The sequence below is a fragment of the Sus scrofa genome, chromosome 17 (assembly GCF_054392235.1).
Source record: "Sus scrofa isolate SSC_HxYL_T2T_F1_AM1 chromosome 17, Sscrofa_HxYL_maternal_Yorkshire_Landrace_v2.0, whole genome shotgun sequence".
Lineage (NCBI taxonomy): Eukaryota > Metazoa > Chordata > Mammalia > Artiodactyla > Suidae > Sus > Sus scrofa.
The window spans coordinates 25,600,168-25,622,060 of NC_139399.1; the positions used below are offsets into that span (position 1 = coordinate 25,600,168).

Here is a 21,893-nt window from a genome sequence, read left to right on the forward strand (position 1 = left end):
GGAGCACCTTAATTTGGGGTGAGACTAATGGAATCAGTATGATTTTAAATTTCTTTAGGTCACAGAGACTAAAAGACAGTCCAGGAAACTGTGCAGCCTTTATTTTTAATCACAGTGTTTGCCCTGAATCTCTTCCTTTTCTGTCCTAGTGAACTCAGGCAGAAGAACTAGACAGAAATTTGAATGTCTTCTTGAGGAAGTTGGTTAAACTTAGAGAATGTTCTGCCAGTACCCTCTCTTTTGAGTCCTACCATTGTCTCTCTCATTGTTCCAAAGCGCCCCTTGACAGAGCACCATCAAAACTCCTAATGAAGGGAGACAGAGTTCACTCAGGAAGGGAGCAGCCATTGGAATGTAAAGGTCTCTGACTCCAAAAGCTTAGACCTAAACATTTTCAAAATGTCTTAGCTACAGAGTCTCAACAAGCTGGAATTCCACATTGTATTAGAAGCCCTGAGTCATGCAATATGACAAGAAAAAAATAAATGAGTCCCAGGAACACAAAAGAGCAGTCCCTATTCATTATTTGTAGATGATGACTGTATAACCTGAATATTAAAAACTATCAACAGGGAGTTCTGGTGGCCTAGTGGTTAAGGATTTAGTGTTGTCACTACTGTGGCTCAGGTTCAGTCCCTGGCCTACGAACTTCTGCCTGCAGCAGATGCAGCCCAAAAAAAAAAAAAAAAACCACAAAAAACAAATAAAAAAACTATCAACTGAAAAACTCTTGAAATAGATGAAAGAGTTCAACAAGGTAAGCAGAGAAATGATCAGCAAAGCACAAATCAGTAGACACCCAAGTACACCAGCATTAAGCAATTAGAAAGGCAATGGAGAAAAAGCCTTTTATATTAGCAAAAGTCATGTTGCATCCTACCACCTTCCACCTTGTAAATCCGTTTATTCCTTATATGAAATTTTCTGTCTAGTGTGCTAATATGTATCTCCAGGAATTTAGAAGTAGAGGAGAGACTGTGAGTCCATTTACTGCATTGGTCACCATATTGGAGTTTTGTACCATCTGCTCCCTACCTATGCCATCACCACTTACTAGCTTTTCACTAGTAGCTTTAGACCTACTCTTCATCTGTGTCTCAATACCTTCTTGTTCAGTGCACCTCAGAGTGTGATCTGTGGACCAGCAGCATCAGCATCTCCTGGGAGCTTGTTAGAAATGCAGAATCTCAGGTCCCACCCAGACCTGCCGAGTTGGGATATGCATTGAACTATATCCAGATGATTTGCCTTTCCATTAGAGTTTGTAAACCACTGGATTCCTCTTTGGAATGCTTAGCAAGATGAGAAGAATATGAGAGCAGCATCAACCTATTCTCCTCCATAATGAATTTAGTCATAGAAATCTACCACTCGCATCTAAAGTTTTACCATGGCTATGTCTCATAGTCCCCCAAGTGAACTTAGCCAAACTCTCTTTGCCTGTATTTTGAAAATAGCAAACAAGTCCAGGACAGCAAGTGAGGGCACTCACTTTGAGCTGGCATATGGTTCAATGCTACCCCTAACTCTGTTTTCTAGGTGGCAGGCTCGCTAAAACCTCTTGACATCAATTAGTTTCACCTCTCTTTCCCTGTTTCTAATGAGAAGCAAAATTGATTTTAGTTTTGCCTTCATTCTCCATCTGATCTCTTTACAAAGATGATAACAACCAATAGCCTGCAGCACCGAGAGATGCATGAGGGCCAGAGAAAGATCAAAATAAGAAAGAGAAGACAAAGATCTGAGATGACCATGATAATCAAGAATTAGCTTTGTTTTCCTGTTGGTGGTCTTCTTCCCCCTGCCTCACACATATCATAGGATCACATTAGAGCTAAACCTTATTTTAAAAATTATTTTATCTTTTATTTTGCAGTTGAAAGAATGGAAGGGCTCACGATCGCTTTCCCTCTACAGCATCTTTATTCTTTAATGCATGGGCAAAGAAGGAGAAGGAAATATTTAGTCTGATGAGTAAACCTACCCTTGCCAATTAATTACTTTATCTTTGTCTATCTCTCCTGAATATTATTTATCTTAACATCTGTCTCTCCCAGGGCTGCTCGGATTGAAGCCAGTTGATGTTTTTTCTCTATAACAATATGGACATAACAATGGAGGTGTTTCCATTATCTCCTCACTCACTTGGGCACAATTCTGTGACCTATTTTCAGAGGCTATTTAGTATTGTATTTTACAAAGCTGTTTCACCTTATGGGGTGGATGCCTCATACGTTGTTTCCCCAAATCCCAATTGAAAGGTCTCTCCCTCAGGGCTCTGAGGCATTTAGCCCACTGTGCTTATGTCCATGTAAAAACCTGCAACCTTGTTACTCTGAGAGTACCTGGAAGTGATCTTTCTCCTCTTTTTTTTTTTTTTTTTTCATACAAACGTTATATTTTTGTGACTCTTAGCACAAATTTTAACCATTGTTTCCTTGCCTTTGGATTATCCAGATTGCCTTGTGCTTCCTTTTTGAAAGATGAACATTTTTGGGAAAGCAAACTGTTACTGTCTGGTGGAGCAGATGTAAAGACAAGTGAAGTTTCATTGTCTTCTCTTAGTGCTTATTTGCTGCAAATGGAGAATAGGGGATTCTGATACATCCATTTTAGGACTTGGTTTTCCTGGCTGTTGCTTCTGATAAGAAGATGTTCTTTTAGTGAATATCATGCCCTCTGATAAATTCTGATGGGGGTTAATTGGGAGGACATCTCAAACATCTAGCATTACTCTATCCCTGTAGAAGTTAGGAACTTTTTTTTTTACTACTATGAAAATATATTAAAATACAAATCTTTACATATTAGAGTAGTGTTTCTTAAACTTGAGCACATCAGAATCACCTGACCAGCTTGTTAAAATACAGATTCATGGGTTCTACCCCAGAGAACCAGATTTGGTAAGTTTGGAGTGGGACCCAAGAATGCACACTTCTCACAAGCTCCCAAGTGAGGGTGATGCTGCTGTTGCTGTTCACAGATAACACTACAGGTAACACTATGTTGGAACACATATACCTGTGTACATAAAAAGCACCTGAGACGACCTAGATTCCCAGCCCCCCTTCCCCTAACTCTGTTTCTTCCTTCTTTAGCAGAGTCTCTTCTTTCTCTAACTTTTAAATTCATATGGATTTGTCCCATAATCTCCATGATCCCATAATATGTACAAAGAGCATATCTTTGAGTCAAAAGACTTAATTGTAATAAGGAAGAAAGCCTTATTATTATAGTGGCCAACCATGAACATACCTACAGTGGGGTCTACAAAGGCCCTTTTCACCCCACATCCATCTTCTTCCATGGTATTATCCGCCAAGATGGGAGCAGAACCCGTACCTAGGAAGCTTACTGTTTGTTTGTTTTTAAAACAGTGCATTCTCATTAGAGGGGCAGTGCTCATCATTCCTTTGGGTGGCGGGCTCTGGAGTTGCATGACAGCATCCATTTCCTCAACACGATGTCTAGTAGCATGCCTTCACTTGCCTGGCATTCCATGGCCCATTGCACAGTCCCTCTTGCCTACCCCAGGACTTGTGTTCCCTCTGGTCTCCAAGCCTGGTATTCATGTAACAGTTTCTGCTCTAGCACATGCATGGTTGTGAGCTGTTGTGAACCGTAATTTCTTAGACTACAACAGAAGCATGCTTCATTGGGATAAATTGACAGACATATTGATTCCTTAAGGAGTTTGCACTCTTAACACGGTGGGAGGTGGGAGGACCAGAACAGGCTAAGCCACAAATGTCCTAGGAAATCATGTCAAGTGTTCTGTTGGCCAAAGGCATTGATTTTGTGTGCCTCCCTTTTCAAGTGATCATTTCAGAACAAATGGGGAAGGGAAATCCATATGAACTTTTAACAGTTGTTTCCTCAGTACCTTTTTAAATGGTGCTTTTCAAAGTCTGTGCATATATTTGGGTAAAGAGTTGTTGCCAAGGTCCTACCATTGACCAGGTTTTGCTCACATCTGCTTAACTGCCATTATTGCATTGAAATTTGAATTATTTATTTATTTGATGGATGACCAGGGACATAGGGTTTGGTCCTCTAATCTACCATGAACAAAAAGGAAGTTTAATGGACACACTACCTCCAGATACAGAAAGACAGATGCACACACATATAGACACTTTCTCTCTCTCTCGCTCTCTCTCTCTCTCTCTCTCTCTCTCTCTCTCTCTCTCTCTCTCATACACACACACACACACACACACACACACACACACACACACACACACACACACAGAAGACTGTAGCCGAGTCACTTAGTAAACTGGACTTTTTTCATCATTGCTATGAAGTTAGAATGACAGAACTACAGAAGAAGCCTTGCTCCTGGTGCCTCATAGAGTTTAACACCAGGAGCATGTAGATGCTGATTTAAAAAAAAATGACATTACCAACCTCCTAAGTGCCTGAATGATTAATGTACTTTCTGCCCAGTGAATTTTCTCAGGGCAAACCAAGTTAGAGTTCATAGGGAAATATAAATTCTGAACTACTGATATTTAAGTATAAATTTTCATACCGTTTATAGCTTATAAATATCTTTGTGCTGATTAATTTTCATCACTACAGTGGGTTAATTTTTTTTTTCTTTTTTGTCTTTTTGCCTTTTCTAGGGCTGCTCCTGCGGCATATGGAGGTTCCCAGGCTAGGGGTCTAATCAGAGCTGCAGCCGCCAGCCTATGCCAGAGCCACAGCAACGAGGATCCGAGCCGCGTCTGCTACTTTCACCACAGTGCACGGCAACACTGGATTCTTAACCACAGTGGGTTAATTTTGACAAATATTTACTTGAGGGAATGAAATTTGCAGTGCCCAAGAAGTCTTTTCTTCCTGTAGAAAGAGATCATGAGAATGAAATGATATTTGCCTAACATCAGGGTTTTGGGGGATTTTTTTGTTATTGTTTTTGGTTTGCCATTTAAATGAGTATATTATATATTTGGGGGTTATTTTTGTTTCTTTGTTTTTTGACTTTTGCTTTTGTTTATCCCTTCTTTTTAAAAAAGATTTTCGACCTCACTTTTTATAAACACTTATGCCAAATGTCTTACTTGTGTTGTGGGAACTCCATACCATTTTCTTATCTGTCAACTTTTGAAGAAAAAAAAAAGTATATTCTGTGTTTTCCCTCTCCACTTCAGTGAGGGGAACCAACAAACTGCCACCAAATTTGAACTTTCTGAAAGTCTATTTTAGGGAGAAAGACAGGAGGAAAGTGAAATCTTATCTCTGTAACTATAAACATGATATTTTAGATACGTCTTATGTTAGAATTTACGTACTTCAGTGATGTTTAATGACACAAGGGTGAGGAACATCCATCTAAATGGAGTTATTTTCTCATCATAGCATCAACGAGACCCTCGATTGAATGAAATTTTATTTCCATTCTATGATGCTAAAAGGGCAATGCAGATCATTGAAATGTATGAGCCTGATGAAGATCTGAAGAAAAAAGGTAAGTGGAAAAAAAAAGAGAGAGAGAGAGAGAATTTTTCTTTATTTAAAAAAAGCAAGAGGTGTTCCCTGGTGCGTCAGTAGGTGTTCACTGGCGCTGTCACTGCTGTGGCTCAAGTCACTGCTGTGGTGTGGGTTCGATCCCTGACCTGGGGAACTTCCACTTGCCTCGGGTGCTGCCAAAAAAGAAAAAAATAATTAAAAAATAAAAATAAAAATGCAAGAAGATATGCAACTTTTAAAGTCCTAGGACTTTTAGTCAGAGGTATCTTTAAATGCTTTTGAGCTTTCTAGAGGCAAGGACTGATAATTGAATTTTTTTTTCTTGTTCTAAGTCAGTTTAAATTTTACCTTACATCAAAATTTGCCTACGCTGCCTGAAGTATAATGCTAAATTTACTATTAAACTATAATGATATTTTCTCCATGTACTTTCTTGTAGTAAATCTTTCCTATGACATATGCCTGAAAAATGTAAAAATGCCAGTGATTGGCAGTCTTTGAAAACCTTGAGAATCTTTGAAAACCATGGCATTTCCTATAAAAATGTACACCACCTTTTTCCCCCTTTAGTTCTGGCAAGCTAACTAAATAGCTTAATACATGATTTGAGGAGCCTTTTTACTCATCCTTTGACCTCTGGGATGGAAGATAAATGCAACTGACATGAAATGAAATAGGAATCAATTTAGCAAATTGTTGGGGTTTCTGAACCTTTGCTTCTTTCTGTGAAATTTTGAAAACAGTGTGTAGTTCATGCCAGTGTTTGACAAAGGAAAGGTCTGGAGAGGTAATTGAAGATTGGCCTTATAGCCATGGGAAACACCTGCAAAGGATGGGGGCACCAGCAGATACCTGAACTGGAGCCTTTGTCTTTATGTCTCAGTAGAGAGTGATAGGAGATCCAGTTTAAGTTCTCTCTGTCTCATCTGCCCGTGTATTCTGGCCTCGGTGTCGTCCTCGTTAGGGACTGCTTTTTTTTTTTTAAGTTCAGTGAATGTGGCTGAAAGGCTTTCACACTCTCTGGAGTCCCACATGGCACCAGTTTATACACATTCCTGGCCCACCACACCATGAGACCTCACCCCTGATATTCTTCCAAGCCCTGCAGAGTTTTCCCTTGATTATAGTTATACATGTGTATTTTTCTGCTAGGATCTCAAGTATCTATTTTCAGTAAAACTGCTTCATTACTTACTCCCTGTCAATATTCTGAGTACCACAATTAACTCCATACAGCGTGTGATAGAAGTGAAAGAAGGAGTGGCTTGGTGAAAATCCAGCACTTTGCAGGGATGGGAGATGATGTGATTTTGGTTGCTATCCTGTTACCACGTCACCCTGAGCAAGGAACTCTTTTTTCTGGGCCTCAGTTTCCCTGCTTGTAAGAAATGGAGTTTATGCAGTCATTCAACTAGTATTTCTCTCCTCCGCCTTCATTCCTGAAAGTTTGTGGAGGAATGACTGGGTGTCAAACACTGTATTAGATGCTGGGCATTCAAAGTGCAGTAAGGTGACTGTGCTCTATTAAAGCAGACAGATAGGACTCAGCAGTTCCTTGGCAGTGTGATAAACATTATGACAAAGGTGTGTCTCTGATTATTTATGAGGTCCTCCCAGGTCCTAAAAGTCTACGACAAAAAAAAAAAAAAAAAAAAAAAATCCTTTTGTGGCACAGTGGAAACTAATCCGACTAGTATCCAGGAAGATATGGGTTTGATCCCTGGCCTCACTCAGTGGGTCAGAGATCCGGTGTTGCCGTGAGCTGCAGTACAGGTCGCAGACACAGCTCGGATCCTGCATTGCTGTGGCTGTGATGTAGGGCCAGAGATATAGCTCCGATTCAGCCCCTGCCTGGGAACTTCCCTATGCTGTGGGTGTGGCCCTAAAAAAAAAAGGAAAAAGGAAAAGTCTGTGAAATTACCATAGACACATCTAAAAAGTATAGCATCACCATTCACAAATGACAGAAATGCTGAAGTCTGTCATTATCAAGTAAGGGTGAGAATGTGGCGTCAAAGGCATTCTTGTAAACTCTGCTGGGTTCATGCATTGGTACCAGCAACCCCATTGATGAATAAATTGTTGTCAGTAGTAAAGTGGAAAACCTGCCTCTCCTACAGCCCAGCCTCTCCACTTCCATGTATGTATCCCAGAGAATGTCCCATGTATTTCCCTAGTCAGGGTGTCAGAGTGGCCCTGCTCAGCCCTCAGATCTCAGCTCCATCTGCCCTCAAGGTCTTTGGCTTTAAGTTTCTACTGTACACACATGACTTTCACATTCAACTCTCCACTCCTGCAGTTCCTTCCCATTGTGGCTCAGTGGAAGCGAATCTGACTAGTATCTATGATGATTTGGGTTCAATTCCTGGTCTCGCTCGGTGGGTTAAGGATCCGGTGTTGTCTTGAGCTGTAGTGTAGGTCAGAGATGTGGCTTGGGTCTGGCATTGCTCTAGCTGTGGTGTAAGCCGGCAGCTCTAGCTTCAATTCTACCCACAGCCTGGGAGCTTCCGCATGCCAGATGCGGCCCTAAAAAAAAAAAAAACCCCCAAAACAAAAAACAAAACCAAAAAAAAAATTCTCACTTAAACTACCTTTAAGAGACCTCTCCATTTGCAAGTTGAGTGGACATTTTAAATATCAAAGTACAACATGCTTTGATTAGCCCTATCCACAGACTTGTTCTTTTCCCAGCCTAGAAAATGGTACCATTACTCACCCAGCTTTTCATGCCCAAACTCTTAGAATCATCCATGGCTTGTTTCATCCTTTTGCATCACCTCCGATTCATCAGCAAAATACTGACTAAATCACTTCTCATCATCTTCACTCTCATCAAGCTCTCTCAGCCTACACCATCTGTCCCTGAACGATGCCGGCTGACTTCTAACTAGTCTTCTCCTTTCTACTCAGTACTCGACAATTTGTGCACAGCAGCCAGAGTAAACCTTTTAAAATCAAATCTAATCATGTTCTTCTTCCATTCTCCAAAACCATACAAAGGCTTCCCAACACCCCTTTTTTTTTTTTCTATTTTTAAGAATTTAATTGATGTATAGTTGGTTTACAATGTTGTGTTAACTTCTGCTGTATAATAAAGTAATTCAGTAAGATATATATATTTATGTATATATATATATATATACACACACACATATATCCATTCTTTTTCAAATTCTTTTCCCCTCCAGGTGATCAGAGAACTTGGGTAGTTTCCTGTGCGGTATAGCAGAGTCCCATTCACCATCCATTTCATTACAGTAGCGTGCAAATGCCAACCCCAACTCCCCCCATCCATCCCCTAAGTCCTTCTACTCAGCCATCTTGTTTCCTTCCTCCCCAATACACTTAGAATAAGACGCAGAATTCTTAGTGAAGGCTAAAGCCTAATTGATAGAGCCTTTGGATTCCTCTCCAGCCTCATTTCCAGCTACTTTCTCCTCCATCACATGGTCTTTGCACTTGCTGATCTTTCTGCCTGGAATGGGGCACCCCCAGGTGCGTTTGTGGCTTGCTCCGCATGCATAAATGTGATCTCATCAGAAAGGCTTTTGTTGGTCACATAACTAACACAGGCCCTAACCATTCTCTACCACTTTTATTCCATGCTGTTTTCTTCTAGCCCTTTTATAATATTACGTTTATTTGTTTTCTCACCCATAATATATGACTTTCCTGAAAGCAGGGCTTGTCTGTTCTTTCCATCGCTGCATCCATCACAGTGCCTTGAAAGGTATGAGTGTATGTACCCAAGGAGAGAGACACACAGATTTTTATTGTAGTCCTTTTAGTTATAAATAAAAATGACCCAAATATCCATCAACAGAATGATGGATAATAAATTGTGGTGTAGTCACATATGGATTACTCTACATTTTACACACTGCATCCACTGTATACTACTCAGCAAAAAATAAATGAGCAACAGCTACTTATATAAGTCACAATAAAATAGAAAAAATAGAAAGTTGCAAGTGCAAATGGTGGAATAACTTTTATATAAATATTAAAATATTCAGAAGTACCTATTTTTTGAGGCATGCATATGTAGTAAAGTTAAAAAAACCATGCTGGAATTGTTAAACCCAAAAACTAGCATGGGGGTCGTCTGCCTAGAAATAAAAAGATGGAATGGAATGGAATTGAGGTGGGTCACACAGGGTGCTTCCCTGGCATGTGTAATTATGTATTACTTTTGAAAATGTAAAACAAAGGAAGCAAAATGCCAAGATCCGACAAGGCTGTCGTGTGGGCCCATGGCTATTTATCATGCTCTCATCTGTATTTTTCTGGAAGCTGGAGATCAGTTTAGAACTTGCAAATGCTTAAGTAAAAGCAAGGAGCAGTGGCTGTTAATGGTTGACAGGGTAGGAGAAGATGCAGAAGTATTGATTCCTATGCCACACTTAGCACACAGCCCCTGTCCTGCATCAGCGAGGTCTGACTGGAAGGAACAGTGGCTCTTGGGGTCCATTTTCAATGACCACTGAATACTCGTCTCACTAGTCCCATATCCTGTTTTTTAGATGAAATAGGAAGTTGAATTATTTCCTGTAATTGAGCCCACTCATCCCTTTTCCAATTTGGCTTCTGGACATAGGAAACTGAGTGCTTTGCCGTCATGAATGTGAAGACTGAGGCCACCTGTTTATGGAAGGCATTAGATTGCTGATAACATGCAGCTTGGGCACTTTAATTTAAGCGTCTTGGGAAAGAGACTATGATGAAGTTCGTACTTCTATTTAACCTGCCTCAGATTTCATGAATAAATCATGTGATGTGTATATTCAGAGCCGTAAGTCTGCTGTGATATTCTTTTCTCCCTCAGGCCTCATATCAAGTGATGGGTTTTGCAGATACCTGATGTCAGATGAAAATGCCCCCGTCTTCCTAGATCGGCTCGAGCTTTACCAAGAAATGGACCACCCTCTGGCTCACTACTTCATCAGCTCTTCCCACAACACCTATCTCACTGGCAGGCAGTTTGGTGGAAAGTCTTCGGTAGAAATGTACAGGCAGGTCCTCCTGGCTGGTTGCAGGTCAGAAACTCAAGACACTCTTCTTTGTCTATGATGCCCTTTGATTGAATTTACCTTTCTCTGCAAAATAGCAAGTAGCATTCAGAGTGAAAAGGACATTTGTCTTTCTGTTTAATGGATGATGATGATGGGCGTTTAACCTTGAAAAAGGGAGAACAGTATCTGCCCCCAGGAAGATCTCAAGTCCTCCTTTGGATCCAAAGATGTTTTTTACTGTAAATTTAAAACATTAGCCCACAAGTTCCCTTGTGGTGCAGTGGGTTAAGGATCTAGCATTGTCACTGCAGTGGCTTGGAGTTGCTGCTGTGGTGCGGGTTGGATCCCTGGCCCAGGAACTTCCATGTGCCACAGGAGAAGCCAAAAAATAAAACAAAAAATTTCCTCAAATTGAAAAAAAAAGAAGAAGTCATTCCAAGTTTCCTTTTGATCCTAGGCACTTTGCAAATTTAGCTTGAAAAGTTCTAAAATTTCATTCTCTGACAACAAAGATTATTTTAAGTGGTTTTTGTTTTACAGAAATTGGAAATTATTTCAAGTTTAAAATATAGCAACAATGCTGAAAGTGAAAAATAATTATTTTGTGCATTATACACTATTTTTTGTGTATATGGAAAGATTTTAAAAGACGTTAAGTCACTACATCTGTCTCTGAAATACTTGAGTATGACCCACTGAACCAATGAGAACAATTTCATTCATGGCCAAAGTAACATCATTCCACCTAAAAAAAAAAAAAATGTTTTCTTTAACATCCTCTAAAATCCAGCCCATGTTTAAATTTTTCCCATCGTCCTCAAATTGTCCTTTATGACAGCTTTGTCATAGCTAGGATTTCGTCCAAAACCACACTGCTTATTATATCTCTTAAAGTCTCTCTTAAATTCCAGTAGTACCTGTTTGATGACACCAACCTGCTGGAGAGTATGATACAATTTTTAACATTTTTTATTAAAGTACATTTGATTTACAATGTTTTGCCAAGTTCTGCTGTGTAGCAAAATGATTCAGTGATACATATAATATACATTCTTTTTTAAATATTATTTTCCATCCTGGTCTATCCCAGGAGATTGGATATAATTCCCTGTGCTATACAGTAGGACCGCATTGCTCATGCACTCCAAATGTAATAGTTTGCAGCTTCCAACCCCAAACTGCCAGTCCATCCCACTCCCACCCCTACCCCTTCGGAAACCACAAGTCTGTTCTCTATGTCTGTGAGTCTGTTTCTGTTCTGTAGGATGGGTTTATCTGTGCGATATTTTAGATTTAACGTATAAGTGATATCATATGGTATTTGTCTTTCTCTGACTTACTAAGATGATAATCTCTAGTTGCATAAAATATAATACAATTTTACCCTGCCCCCTCCATGAAATAATTGTTTTAACTCATTGATTCCATTTTCTGTCTCTATAGTAAGTTATTTTGATGTCTTTTCATTTGTACACCCGCTACTTTATTGTAAAGATTCAATATTGTAAAATCACTGTGTTCCTAGATGTGTTGAACTTGACTGTTGGGATGGAAAAGGTGAGGACCAAGAACCAATAATAACTCATGGAAAAGCAATGTGCACAGACATTCTTTTCAAGGTGAGTTTCTTTGTTTGGTTTTGGTGTTCTTTTGTTGTTTTTGATTTTTTTTATTGAAATATAGTTGATTTACAATGTTTGTATTAGTTCCTGATGTACAGCAAAGTGATTCAGCTATACATACATATATATTCTTTTTAAAATTCTTTTCCATTATACTTTATTACAGGGTATTTAACATAGTTCCCTGTGCCATACAATAGGAGCTTGTTGTTTATTTTATATATAGTAGTTTATATCTGCTAAGCCCAACCTCCTATTTATCCCTTCCCCACTCTCTTTCTTTTTGGCAACCATAAATTTGTTTTCTATGTCTGTAAGTCTGTTTCTGTTTTATAAATAAGTTCATTTATGTCATATTTTAATCTCCACATGTAAGTGATGCCATATGGTATTTGTCTTTCTCTTTCCGACTTACTTCACTTAGTATGATAATCTCTAGATCCATCCATGTTGCTAGAAATGGCCTTATTTCATGCTTTTTTATGGCTGAGTGATAGTCCACTGTGTTTATATACCACATCTTTATCCATTTATCTATGGGTGGATATTTAGGTTGCTTCCATGACTTGGCTATTGTAAATAGTGCCACTGTGAACATAGAGGTGCATGGATCTTTTTGAATTAGAGTTTTTCCAGATATGTGCTCAGGGGTGGGAATACTGGACCATATGGCAACTCTTTTTTTAGCTTTTTGAGGACCCCCCATACTGTTTTCCGTAGTGGCTGCAATAATTTACATTCCCACCAGCAGTATAGAAGGGTTCCAAGGTAAGTTTTAAAATCGCATCACCATAGCCTCTTCCAAACTATTGTGGAAACAGAGAGATGGAGTGGCGAAAACAAATTATTCATTTTATCAGGCATCTTACCTTCATATTCCTTTCTTCCAGTTTTGCAGAGAAAGACAAGAAAAATGTTTTCTCCACTTTAATATCTCCTACATGCTACTTTATCTGCTTTCAAATGGTGATGGTGCCATATAATGAGGTTTCTCTACCAGAATCTCCCTTGTTCCACTTCCTTTTAAAAGAGTCTCTCATTTTCACATCTACTTTTTTGCTTACTTATTCTGCATAGCAACTCTTTTTTAGCTTTCTGAGGACCCACCATACTGTTTTCTGTAGTGGAATAAAAAGATAAATAGGATATAGGAAAGAAAATAATTATAAAGAGTGCCTTTAAGGGTAAGAAAGTGAGATAGAGAGATCAGAGTTTTATGAATGCCTATCAAGAAATCCTGGAAACTGTCAAGCCATACCACAAATTGGGCTCCAAACTTTCTAGAGTTCAGTGCCAGGAGAGAAACATGATAATTCACAGGATTTGTAAAATGCAAAATAGAGTGGTTGGTCCAGAGAATCAGTTATTCCCAGTACTGGCTCCAGACAGAAGCTTTTCCCCTGAAGATGCTCACTGCATGTAATCTATGGTTTTACAGATCAGCATTTAAGTCATGGCCTTTCAGTGATCTTTATATACAATTTGAAGGCTGGTTTCTTAGAAAGTTCCTCCATGTGCTCCAGGGATGTCCTGTTAGAAGTCAAGTCAAAACATGAGATTCTGTGGTTGGCCAGTATGTCAAGTACATCAATCTCTGGCAGTTGCATACAACTCAGAAGAGGCAGTGCAGCCTCTGGAGCAATGGTTTTCAGAATTCTTCCAGCATGTGGGAAATCACCAGAGATTTGTTTGTTTGGTTTTCTTTCTTTCTTTTTTGGCCACCCTGCAGCAAATGGAGTTCCCAGGCCAGAGATCAGATTTGTTATTGACCTATGCTTCAGGTGTAGCCACATGGGATCCTCTAATGCATAATGCCAGGGTCCTGGCACTGCAGAGATGCCATCAATCCCGTTGTGCCACAGTAGAAACTCCCAGAGGTGTTTTTATTTTTATTTGTAATTAATTAATTTTTTTTTTCTTTTTAGGGCTGCACCTGAGGCCAGAGTTCCCAGGCTAGGGTTCAAATCAGAGCTGCAGCTGTCAGCCTACACCGAAGCCACAGCACTACTGGATCTGAACCACATCTTTGACTTTATACTGCAGCTTGCAGCATCACCAGATCCCTAATCCACTGAGTGAGGCCAGGGATTGAACCCACATCATCATGGATACTAGTCGGGTTCTTAACCTGCTGAGCTACCATAGGAGCTCCCCAGAGGTGTTTTTAAAAACAGACACCTAGACCTGTGACCCTCCAGGCATATCACTTCTCTTAGCCGTGATGTTGGTGAGTTTGGAGCAGCAGTGAATTCAAGATGAGACTCCCTGAGAAGTACCAAGAGTATATTCAAGGAGGTCCCTTTGTGGCGCAGTGGTTAACTAATCTGACTAGGAACCATGAGGTTGCAGGTTCAATCCCTGCCCTTGCTCAGTGGGTTAAGGATCTGGTGTTGCTGTGAGCTGTGGTGTAGGTTGCAGACGTGGCTCAGATCCCGCGTTGCTGTGGCTCTGGCATAGACCAGCGGCTGCAGCTCCGATTGGACCCCTAGCCTGGGAACCTCCATATGCCGAGGGAGCGGCCCTAGAAAAGGCAAATTGACAATAAATAAACTAATTAATTAATTAAAATTTTTTAAAAAAAAGAGTATATTCAAGTGGGAAGTCCTGAGTTTGCCTAGCTGACCAAACTGACAGGAAAGGTTGACATCCTTTTCATAGAACTAAGGAACCTACTAAGGAAGCTTAAGCTGGAAAGAAGACTCTTCCTCCTCAGCTTGGAGGTGAACAAAGAGAACCAACAGGAGGAGCCAAGATTTTCCCAAAGAAGTAACTCTTGGTCAGCTCAAGTGGACAGTCAAGAACACTTGGGAAGTAATTCAAGGCATTTTTATCTGGGAAGAAACTTCAAGCGAGAATCGGTGAAGGACCACCTTAGATTAGAATGCTCAATAGAGCTCCTGCTATGATACAGTAGGTTAAAATCTGACTGCAGTGGCTCGGGTGGTTGTGGAGGCACAGGTTTGATTCTGGCATTGCCCGGGAACGTCCATGTGCAGTGGATACAGCCATTAAAAAAAAAAAAAAAAAAAAAAAAAAGGATGCCTAATAAAATACTCCAAGATTGCCTAATCTAGGCCATTATCCTTTCAAACCAACTTCCCCAGACAGCTATTATAAGATATTTTCCCAACTAACTGAATGATGGAACTTGCCTAACCCAGTAAGAATTTGAGGATTTTTACTAAACATGAGGCTCTGCTTATGGATATATTGGTCTGAAACCAGGCTTCCTAAAGCTAAGCAGAGAGCTGGACCAGCCATCTATTGAGAGAGAGTGCCAGAAAGGAATTGCTCAGCTCATTCAAACTTGTTTCAAATGACCGGGCTCTCAGTTCAAAGAGGGGCGTCCAGGGTACTTCCCTGTTTTACCTCATGTGTTGCTTGAACAAGAAGACCAGCCCCCCAGCCCGTGACCCCCCCCACCCCACTTTCACCAGGCGAATATAAGACAAGGGGTATATAGCAAATGTCGCATCAGTTCACAGGAGTCTTCATCGCATTAATGAAATGTAGCCTATGTCTGGGTCCCAGAGGCAGAGGAAAGTCAATACAACTTCTAACCGTCTAACAGATTTTACCAACACACTTCTCCTCCTGGTGGGAGGAAGAGGAGGAGGGTCCTTTGTCAAAACCTCTCTGCAGGAAACTTACCTGATTCTCAACAAGAAAGGTGAGCTCTAAACCCCTCTTGGCAAATGATCCAGCAGGAAACCGCACTGCCATTGAGTTGAAATGTCTTGTCAGTTAATAGCACCATAATTCTGGAGAAGTAAAAGATAGCTTTGAAAAGAAGTCTCATTAACCATTAACTGGGCCTGGATCTAAAACCACAGGGGACCCAGCTTCTTGGGGTAAATGGATTCTCCAGGTCTGAATTGCCAGAGGAGATTTTCTGAAAAGCTCAAATCAATAGTCTCCAGTCAGTTTCAGGTGCCTTAATTTATTTCTTCTCTCTCCTCTCTCATTAACACTCTTTATCTTTAAAGGATGTTATTCAAGCCATCAAGGAAACGGCATTTGTCACATCGGAATACCCTGTAATTCTCTCCTTTGAAAATCACTGCAGGTATAATGATTGATTCTACCTCGAGTCTCTAAGTGTTGTTTCCCAGTTCCCATCCCTGGTCAACATCTTTTCAAATAACCAAATAGTTTATTTTGTGAAGTGGTAAGTACACCTGGTCTCATGGGGAAAAAAAAAAAAAAAGTCATCTTAAAAAAAAAAGTCATCTTAATATGTTTTTCTCAGTTTCTTACTTTTTTTTTTCTTTTTTTTTGCTTTTTAGGGCCGCACCTGCTGCACATGCAGGTTCCCAGGCTAGGGGTCGAATCAGAGCTATAGCCGCTGGCCTATGCCAGAGCCACAGCAACGCCATATCCGAGCCACATCTGTGACCTACACCACGGCTCATGGCAACACCGAATCCTTAACCCACAGAGTGAGGTCAGGGATCGAACATGCAACCTCATGGTTTCTAGTCAGATTTGTTTCCCCTGCGCCACGACGGAAACTCCAGTTTCTTAAGTTTTTAAATTTATTTTTAAATTTAATGTTATTGGAGTATAGTAGATTTACAATGTTATATTAGTTGCAGGTGTACAGCAAAGTGAATCAGTCATACATATCCATATATCCATTCTTTTTCCCATATAGGTTTTTGCAAACTATTGAGTAGATTAATATCTCTTAGCAATGCTTCTTCTAAACAGAAAGTCAGAGAGCAGGACACTTTGCTCAAAATTCCATTGAGTTGGAAGCCTTGGCAGTACATTTGTAGTCAGACCTGATGAACTTGAAAGACGCTTTTTATTTTGCTGACCAGCTCTTAGTTTGGAGGCAAAATATTCTCCTTTTTTTCTTCTTTTTTTTTTCTTTCTTTTTTCTTCTTTTGGCCACCCCGTGGCATATGAAGTTCCTGAACTAGAGATCAGATCCGAGCCATAGTTGTGACATGGCTCGCAGGTGTCGCAACACCAGATCCTTTAACCCACTGGGCCGGGCTGGGGATTGAACCTGCATCCTAGCACTGCAGAGATGCCACCAGTCCCACTGCACCACAGGGGGAACTCCCTAATCTACTTCTTTTTAAACTAAAGTCGCTAGAGTTTGTGGTGTGTAACGGTACATCTCCCATTAGCTTCAAGAGGACAGTCAAGCACTTTGCAGGTTGGGAGTTTTTAATCACTTAGGAATGGATGTTTCTTATTCTAGGCAGTTAATGGATGGTTGAATTTACAAATGTCGGTTCTTTCTCTCCAGCAAATATCAACAGTACAAGATGTCCAAATATTGCGAAGATCTATTCGGAGATCTCCTGTTGAAACAAGCACTTGAATCTCATCCAGTATGTATTTTTAGCAAACCATATTTCTAACATGAATGGATTTGTTTTGAAATTCATTTCTGAAGGGTCAAGTAGTTCTGAAGCACTAATGCTAAAGACCTTCATGTTTATTTAAATTCGTTGGTAGGAAAGCTTCCGTCATGCTTCAGAGGATGTGTAGGGAGAGACATAAACATTTGGTTCGATTAAATTCAGAAGATCGTAGGGTCTCTGGTTTCTGAGACCTCTGTCCTAAGATGTCATAAAGTGCCCACTGGCCAGGAGTCTGGAGTTGGAGGTCATTCTCAACCTCAGTGACAGGTTCGAATCACCCGGGGGAACCATGAAACATACCTCTGCCACATCCTCACTCAGAGATTCTGATTTAATTGAGTCAAGCTCAGCCTGATCATGGTGTTTTTAAAAACTCTCTAGGTGTGTTAAATTATGCATCCAGGGTTTAGCACCCATGGGAGCCTGTTGCTTTGGGAAGTTCCATGGATCAAATCACAGGAGCCTGCAGTTCCAGCTCCCACACCCAAAATAAAATCTTGGGCAATGTCATGTGCACGTTTTTGCATTTCATTTTTACACCTACTAATTCTTTCATCAAACAAAGTATTTTTCTTTTTTTTTGGCCATGCTTGCAGCATAGGGAAGTTTCCGAGCCCAGGATCGAACCTGTGCCACAGCAGTAACCAGAGCCACAGCAGTGACAACACTGGATCCATTACTTGCTGAGCCACCAGGGACCTCCCAGCAAAGGCTTTTTAACCTGTGCCCTGTGAGCTCATTCTAATTGAATTTCTTTGGTATCCAGTCATTCCAGAGAGTTCATCAGATTTTACAAGGATCCATAATCCCCAAATGGTTAAGATCCACTGTCAAAGATATTAGGAGTAACAAAAAAGCTACAGGAATGAAAGTATAAACCACTCTACAGTAGTATAGTATTTTAAAAATTTTATTGGCGAATAGTTGACTTAAAAAGTTGTGTTAGTTTCCAGTGTACAGCAGAGTGACTCAGTTACACACACACACACACACACATATGTTTATTTATTTATTTATTTTTGCTTTTTAGGGCTGCAACCACAGCATACAGAGGTTCCCAGGCTAGGGGTCCAATTGGAGCTATAGCTGCCAGCCTACACCACAGCCACAGCCACAACAGATCCGAGCCACATCTGCAACCTACACCACAGCTCACCACAATGCCGGATCCTTTACCCACTGAGCGAGGCCAGGGATTGAACCCTCAACCTCATGGTTCCTAGTTGGATCCGTTTCCACTGTGCCACAGTGGGAACTCCTACATATATCCATTCTTTTTCAGATTCTTTTCCCGTGTAGGTTATTACACAGTACTGAGTAGATTAGCCTGTGCTATAGAGTAAGTCCTTGTTACCCATCTATTTTATATAAAGTAGTTTGTGTGTGTCAATCCCAACCCCCTAATTTATCCCCTCCCCCCACCTTTCCCTTTTGATAACTATAAAGAACTTTGCCCCACTATCAACAAGCAGCTGATAGGCCCAAACACAGTAGCATAAGGCAGCAGCAGAAAATTCACCTTGACTGACCAGGTGCTCTGGGCTACCTGGGAACATATCAGGTGGATGAACAATGAGATTTTTCAGAAGTGCATCTGCAGAAACTGAAAAACATAGAGGAAGATATTTGCCACCTGCTGAAGCTGTTCCTGCAGGCACCCCATCCACCGCCTGGCAGGGCTTCCTGATTCCCTGCAAACAGGCCTGACTTTCTGCCTCTTCCAGCACCCAGCTGCTGCCCGCGGGGAAAGCTCTGGTCCTGGGAGCTCTGCCCACACAGGAAAGTCAGGCCAGAAGTGCCAGAGAATTAACACCGCCACCCCGTGCGTGCTCCCTCACTCCTCAGGAGGGATGGCTCTGAGCACAGGGTCCCTACTGCCCCCTCCCCCCGCCCGCCGCCGCCTCCCCAGGCTCCCCAGCAGGATCGCACTCCAGTCCCCACAGTGTTAACTTGCCTGATAACACACCTTTTATTGGCTGCCCGTCTCCTTCTCACCTGGCCCCTCCTCTGCTGGAGTTGCCTGGCGCTGCTGCTCAAATACATTACCAGTGCTTTCATCTTTGTCGCAGACTGATTCTCAGGGAAGCCAAACTGAGAAATAGCCCTGATTTCATTTTCGGTTTTACCCAGACCCTTTGTTTCTTCCATTTTCTCTGTTGGATGAAGGTGTTTGCTTTCACGGAAAGACCTCTGCGTTCTTTGTGATGTGTGCCTGCCTGAACGATTATGGGAAGCATAGATAACAAAAATAAGAGTAAGATCTACAGAGCTTTCAATCTGGGGAAGGGAGCACAGGATACAAATGTAAAACCATAAGGAAAAAAGAAGATGGCCTTTGCTGTAGATATCCAGGGGCAAGAGAGATCCCTGAGGATGGACCAGTTCCAGCAGGTTTCTCCAAGGGAGCAGAATTTCTGCAAAGGGCTGTCTTGATGCAAGATGGACATAGGAATGCAATGGACATAGGAATGCACAGTGCCTTGCATGTATAAGTCATATAAAAACTAGTTTGGGGGGAAAAAAAAGGAGTTCCCGTCATGGCTCAGCGAAAATGAATCTGACTAGCATCCATGAGGACGCAGGTTCAATCCCTGGCCTCACTCAGTGGGTTAAGAATCTGGCGTTGCCGTGATCTGTTGTGTAGGTTGCAGACACTGCTCGGATCTGGCATTGCTGTGGCTGTGGTGTAGGCCAGTGGCTACAGCCCTGATTCAGGTTGTAGCCTGGGAACCTGCATATGCCACAGATGCGGCCCTAAAAAGATAAAAAAAGAAAAACTAGTTTGGAAAATGAATGGACACTTGGAAGGGTAGGTGGATGTACCGATGGATGATGGGGGGGGGAATGGATGACTAGATATGACACAGTTCTGTGGATCAGAGACAATTTAAAGAAAGAACATCTTTGCAGATATTAATCCACGCAAATGAAACCATAGTCGAGGTCAGATTTCAGCCCTTAGGACCATTTCCTTCTCGATTCTCTTATTGAAACCACGAAGCCACAATCCCAAGCCTTGAGGCTGGATGACCCTTCTGAGCAGACCCGCTTGCTGTACAGCCCAGCGCTTGGGGGCTCTTGACTTCCTGGGAAGGCGCCGATGACCTGCTAACCCCTTGTTACTTAAGTTACTTAAGTAACTAGTTACTTAAAGGGGGCCTGGGGTTGAGCTGGAGCCCTTTCCCCAAGACCCCCACAGGTCAGACCCCGCTTCCTGGGGGAGGGTAGAACAGCTCTGCAAACCTCCGGGGACCCTGTGGATGCTAGGTTCACAGTGTTAGTATAAGGCAAAATAGGGGCTAGTTCGGATTGGAGGGTGAAGGTATAAATCTGTGCTGACTGCCATCTAGTGGACGTTGGAGTAACAGGCCTTTGCACTCATTCTGGGCTCTGAATGAAGATGAGAAGTATAACCCCTCATGAATGCAGCCTTTTCTGTTTCTCTCTAGCTGGAACCAGGCAGGCCGTTGCCATCCCCAAATGACCTCAAAAGAAAAATACTCATCAAAAATAAACGGCTGAAACCTGAGGTGGAAAAAAGTAAGTCAGATACACTCTCATATTATGGAAGTGTGCGGACCTAGATTGCATGTTTGGGTGGTTCAGCTATCTAGAATGAAATATACCTTAAAACCACTGATGGGGGAAGGCAGGGGGCAGTCAGGTGGTGATGTGCCATGTACTGTTCAGAGCCAGGTGTCTACCTTCCCATTCAAGTTTAGTTCTTACATCAACCTGTTCCCGCAGTAGGAAAACACATTCAGGTATTCGTAGATAAGAATGTGGAGGGTCCCAAGGAAAGATGAGAAAAAAGTGAAAGAGGCACTTTATAATTTATCAAGATAGAAGGAACTTGCGGTTTGTATTTCCCTTTGTGGCGCATCAGAAATGAATCTGATTTATAATAAAAATAATAATAAAATTAAAATAATAAAAAATAAAAGAAGGAACTAGAGTTTATCATTGTATACACCCTGAAATCCTCTTAAAAAGTTTCCCTTTGCAGTTTCCCCTTGTGATACATATCTAGGAATCCTAGGAAATATGAGAATTGTGAATGTGTGTGTGGCAGGGCTGGTTCAGGAGAGAAGATTTTATTCTATTTTTTTGTCTTTTGTCTTTTTAGGGCCGCACCCATGATATATGGAGGTTCCCAGGCTGGGGGTCTAATCAGAGCTGTTGCCACTGGCCTACACCACAGCCACAGCAACTTGGGACCCAAGCCATGTCTGCGACCTACACCACAGCTCACGGCAACACTGGATCCCTAACCCACTGAGCGAGGCCAGGGATTGAACCCGCAACCTCATGATTCCTAGTCGGATTCATTTCCGCTGCACCACGGCGAGAACTCCCGGGAGACGATTTTATCTAGACATTTCCCCCTGTGTTCTCCTAAGACATTT

At 41.4% G+C, this 21,893-nt stretch overlaps 1 protein-coding gene across 50 annotated transcripts in view; it reads left to right on the forward strand.

Moving 5' to 3' along the window:
* PLCB4 (phospholipase C beta 4) overlaps positions 1–21,893 on the forward strand; it is a 487,242-nt gene that overhangs the window by 366,853 nt on the left and 98,496 nt on the right. For all 50 annotated transcript variants that reach the window (XM_085003051.1, XM_085003063.1, XM_085003052.1 and 47 more), the window contains 6 exons: positions 5,365–5,473; positions 10,301–10,511; positions 12,013–12,106; positions 16,096–16,175; positions 17,370–17,454; positions 20,937–21,027. In XM_085003051.1, the coding sequence (XP_084859177.1) occupies positions 5,365–5,473; positions 10,301–10,511; positions 12,013–12,106; positions 16,096–16,175; positions 17,370–17,454; positions 20,937–21,027 (670 nt within the window). The remainder of the gene's footprint in view (positions 1–5,364; positions 5,474–10,300; positions 10,512–12,012; positions 12,107–16,095; positions 16,176–17,369; positions 17,455–20,936; positions 21,028–21,893) is intronic.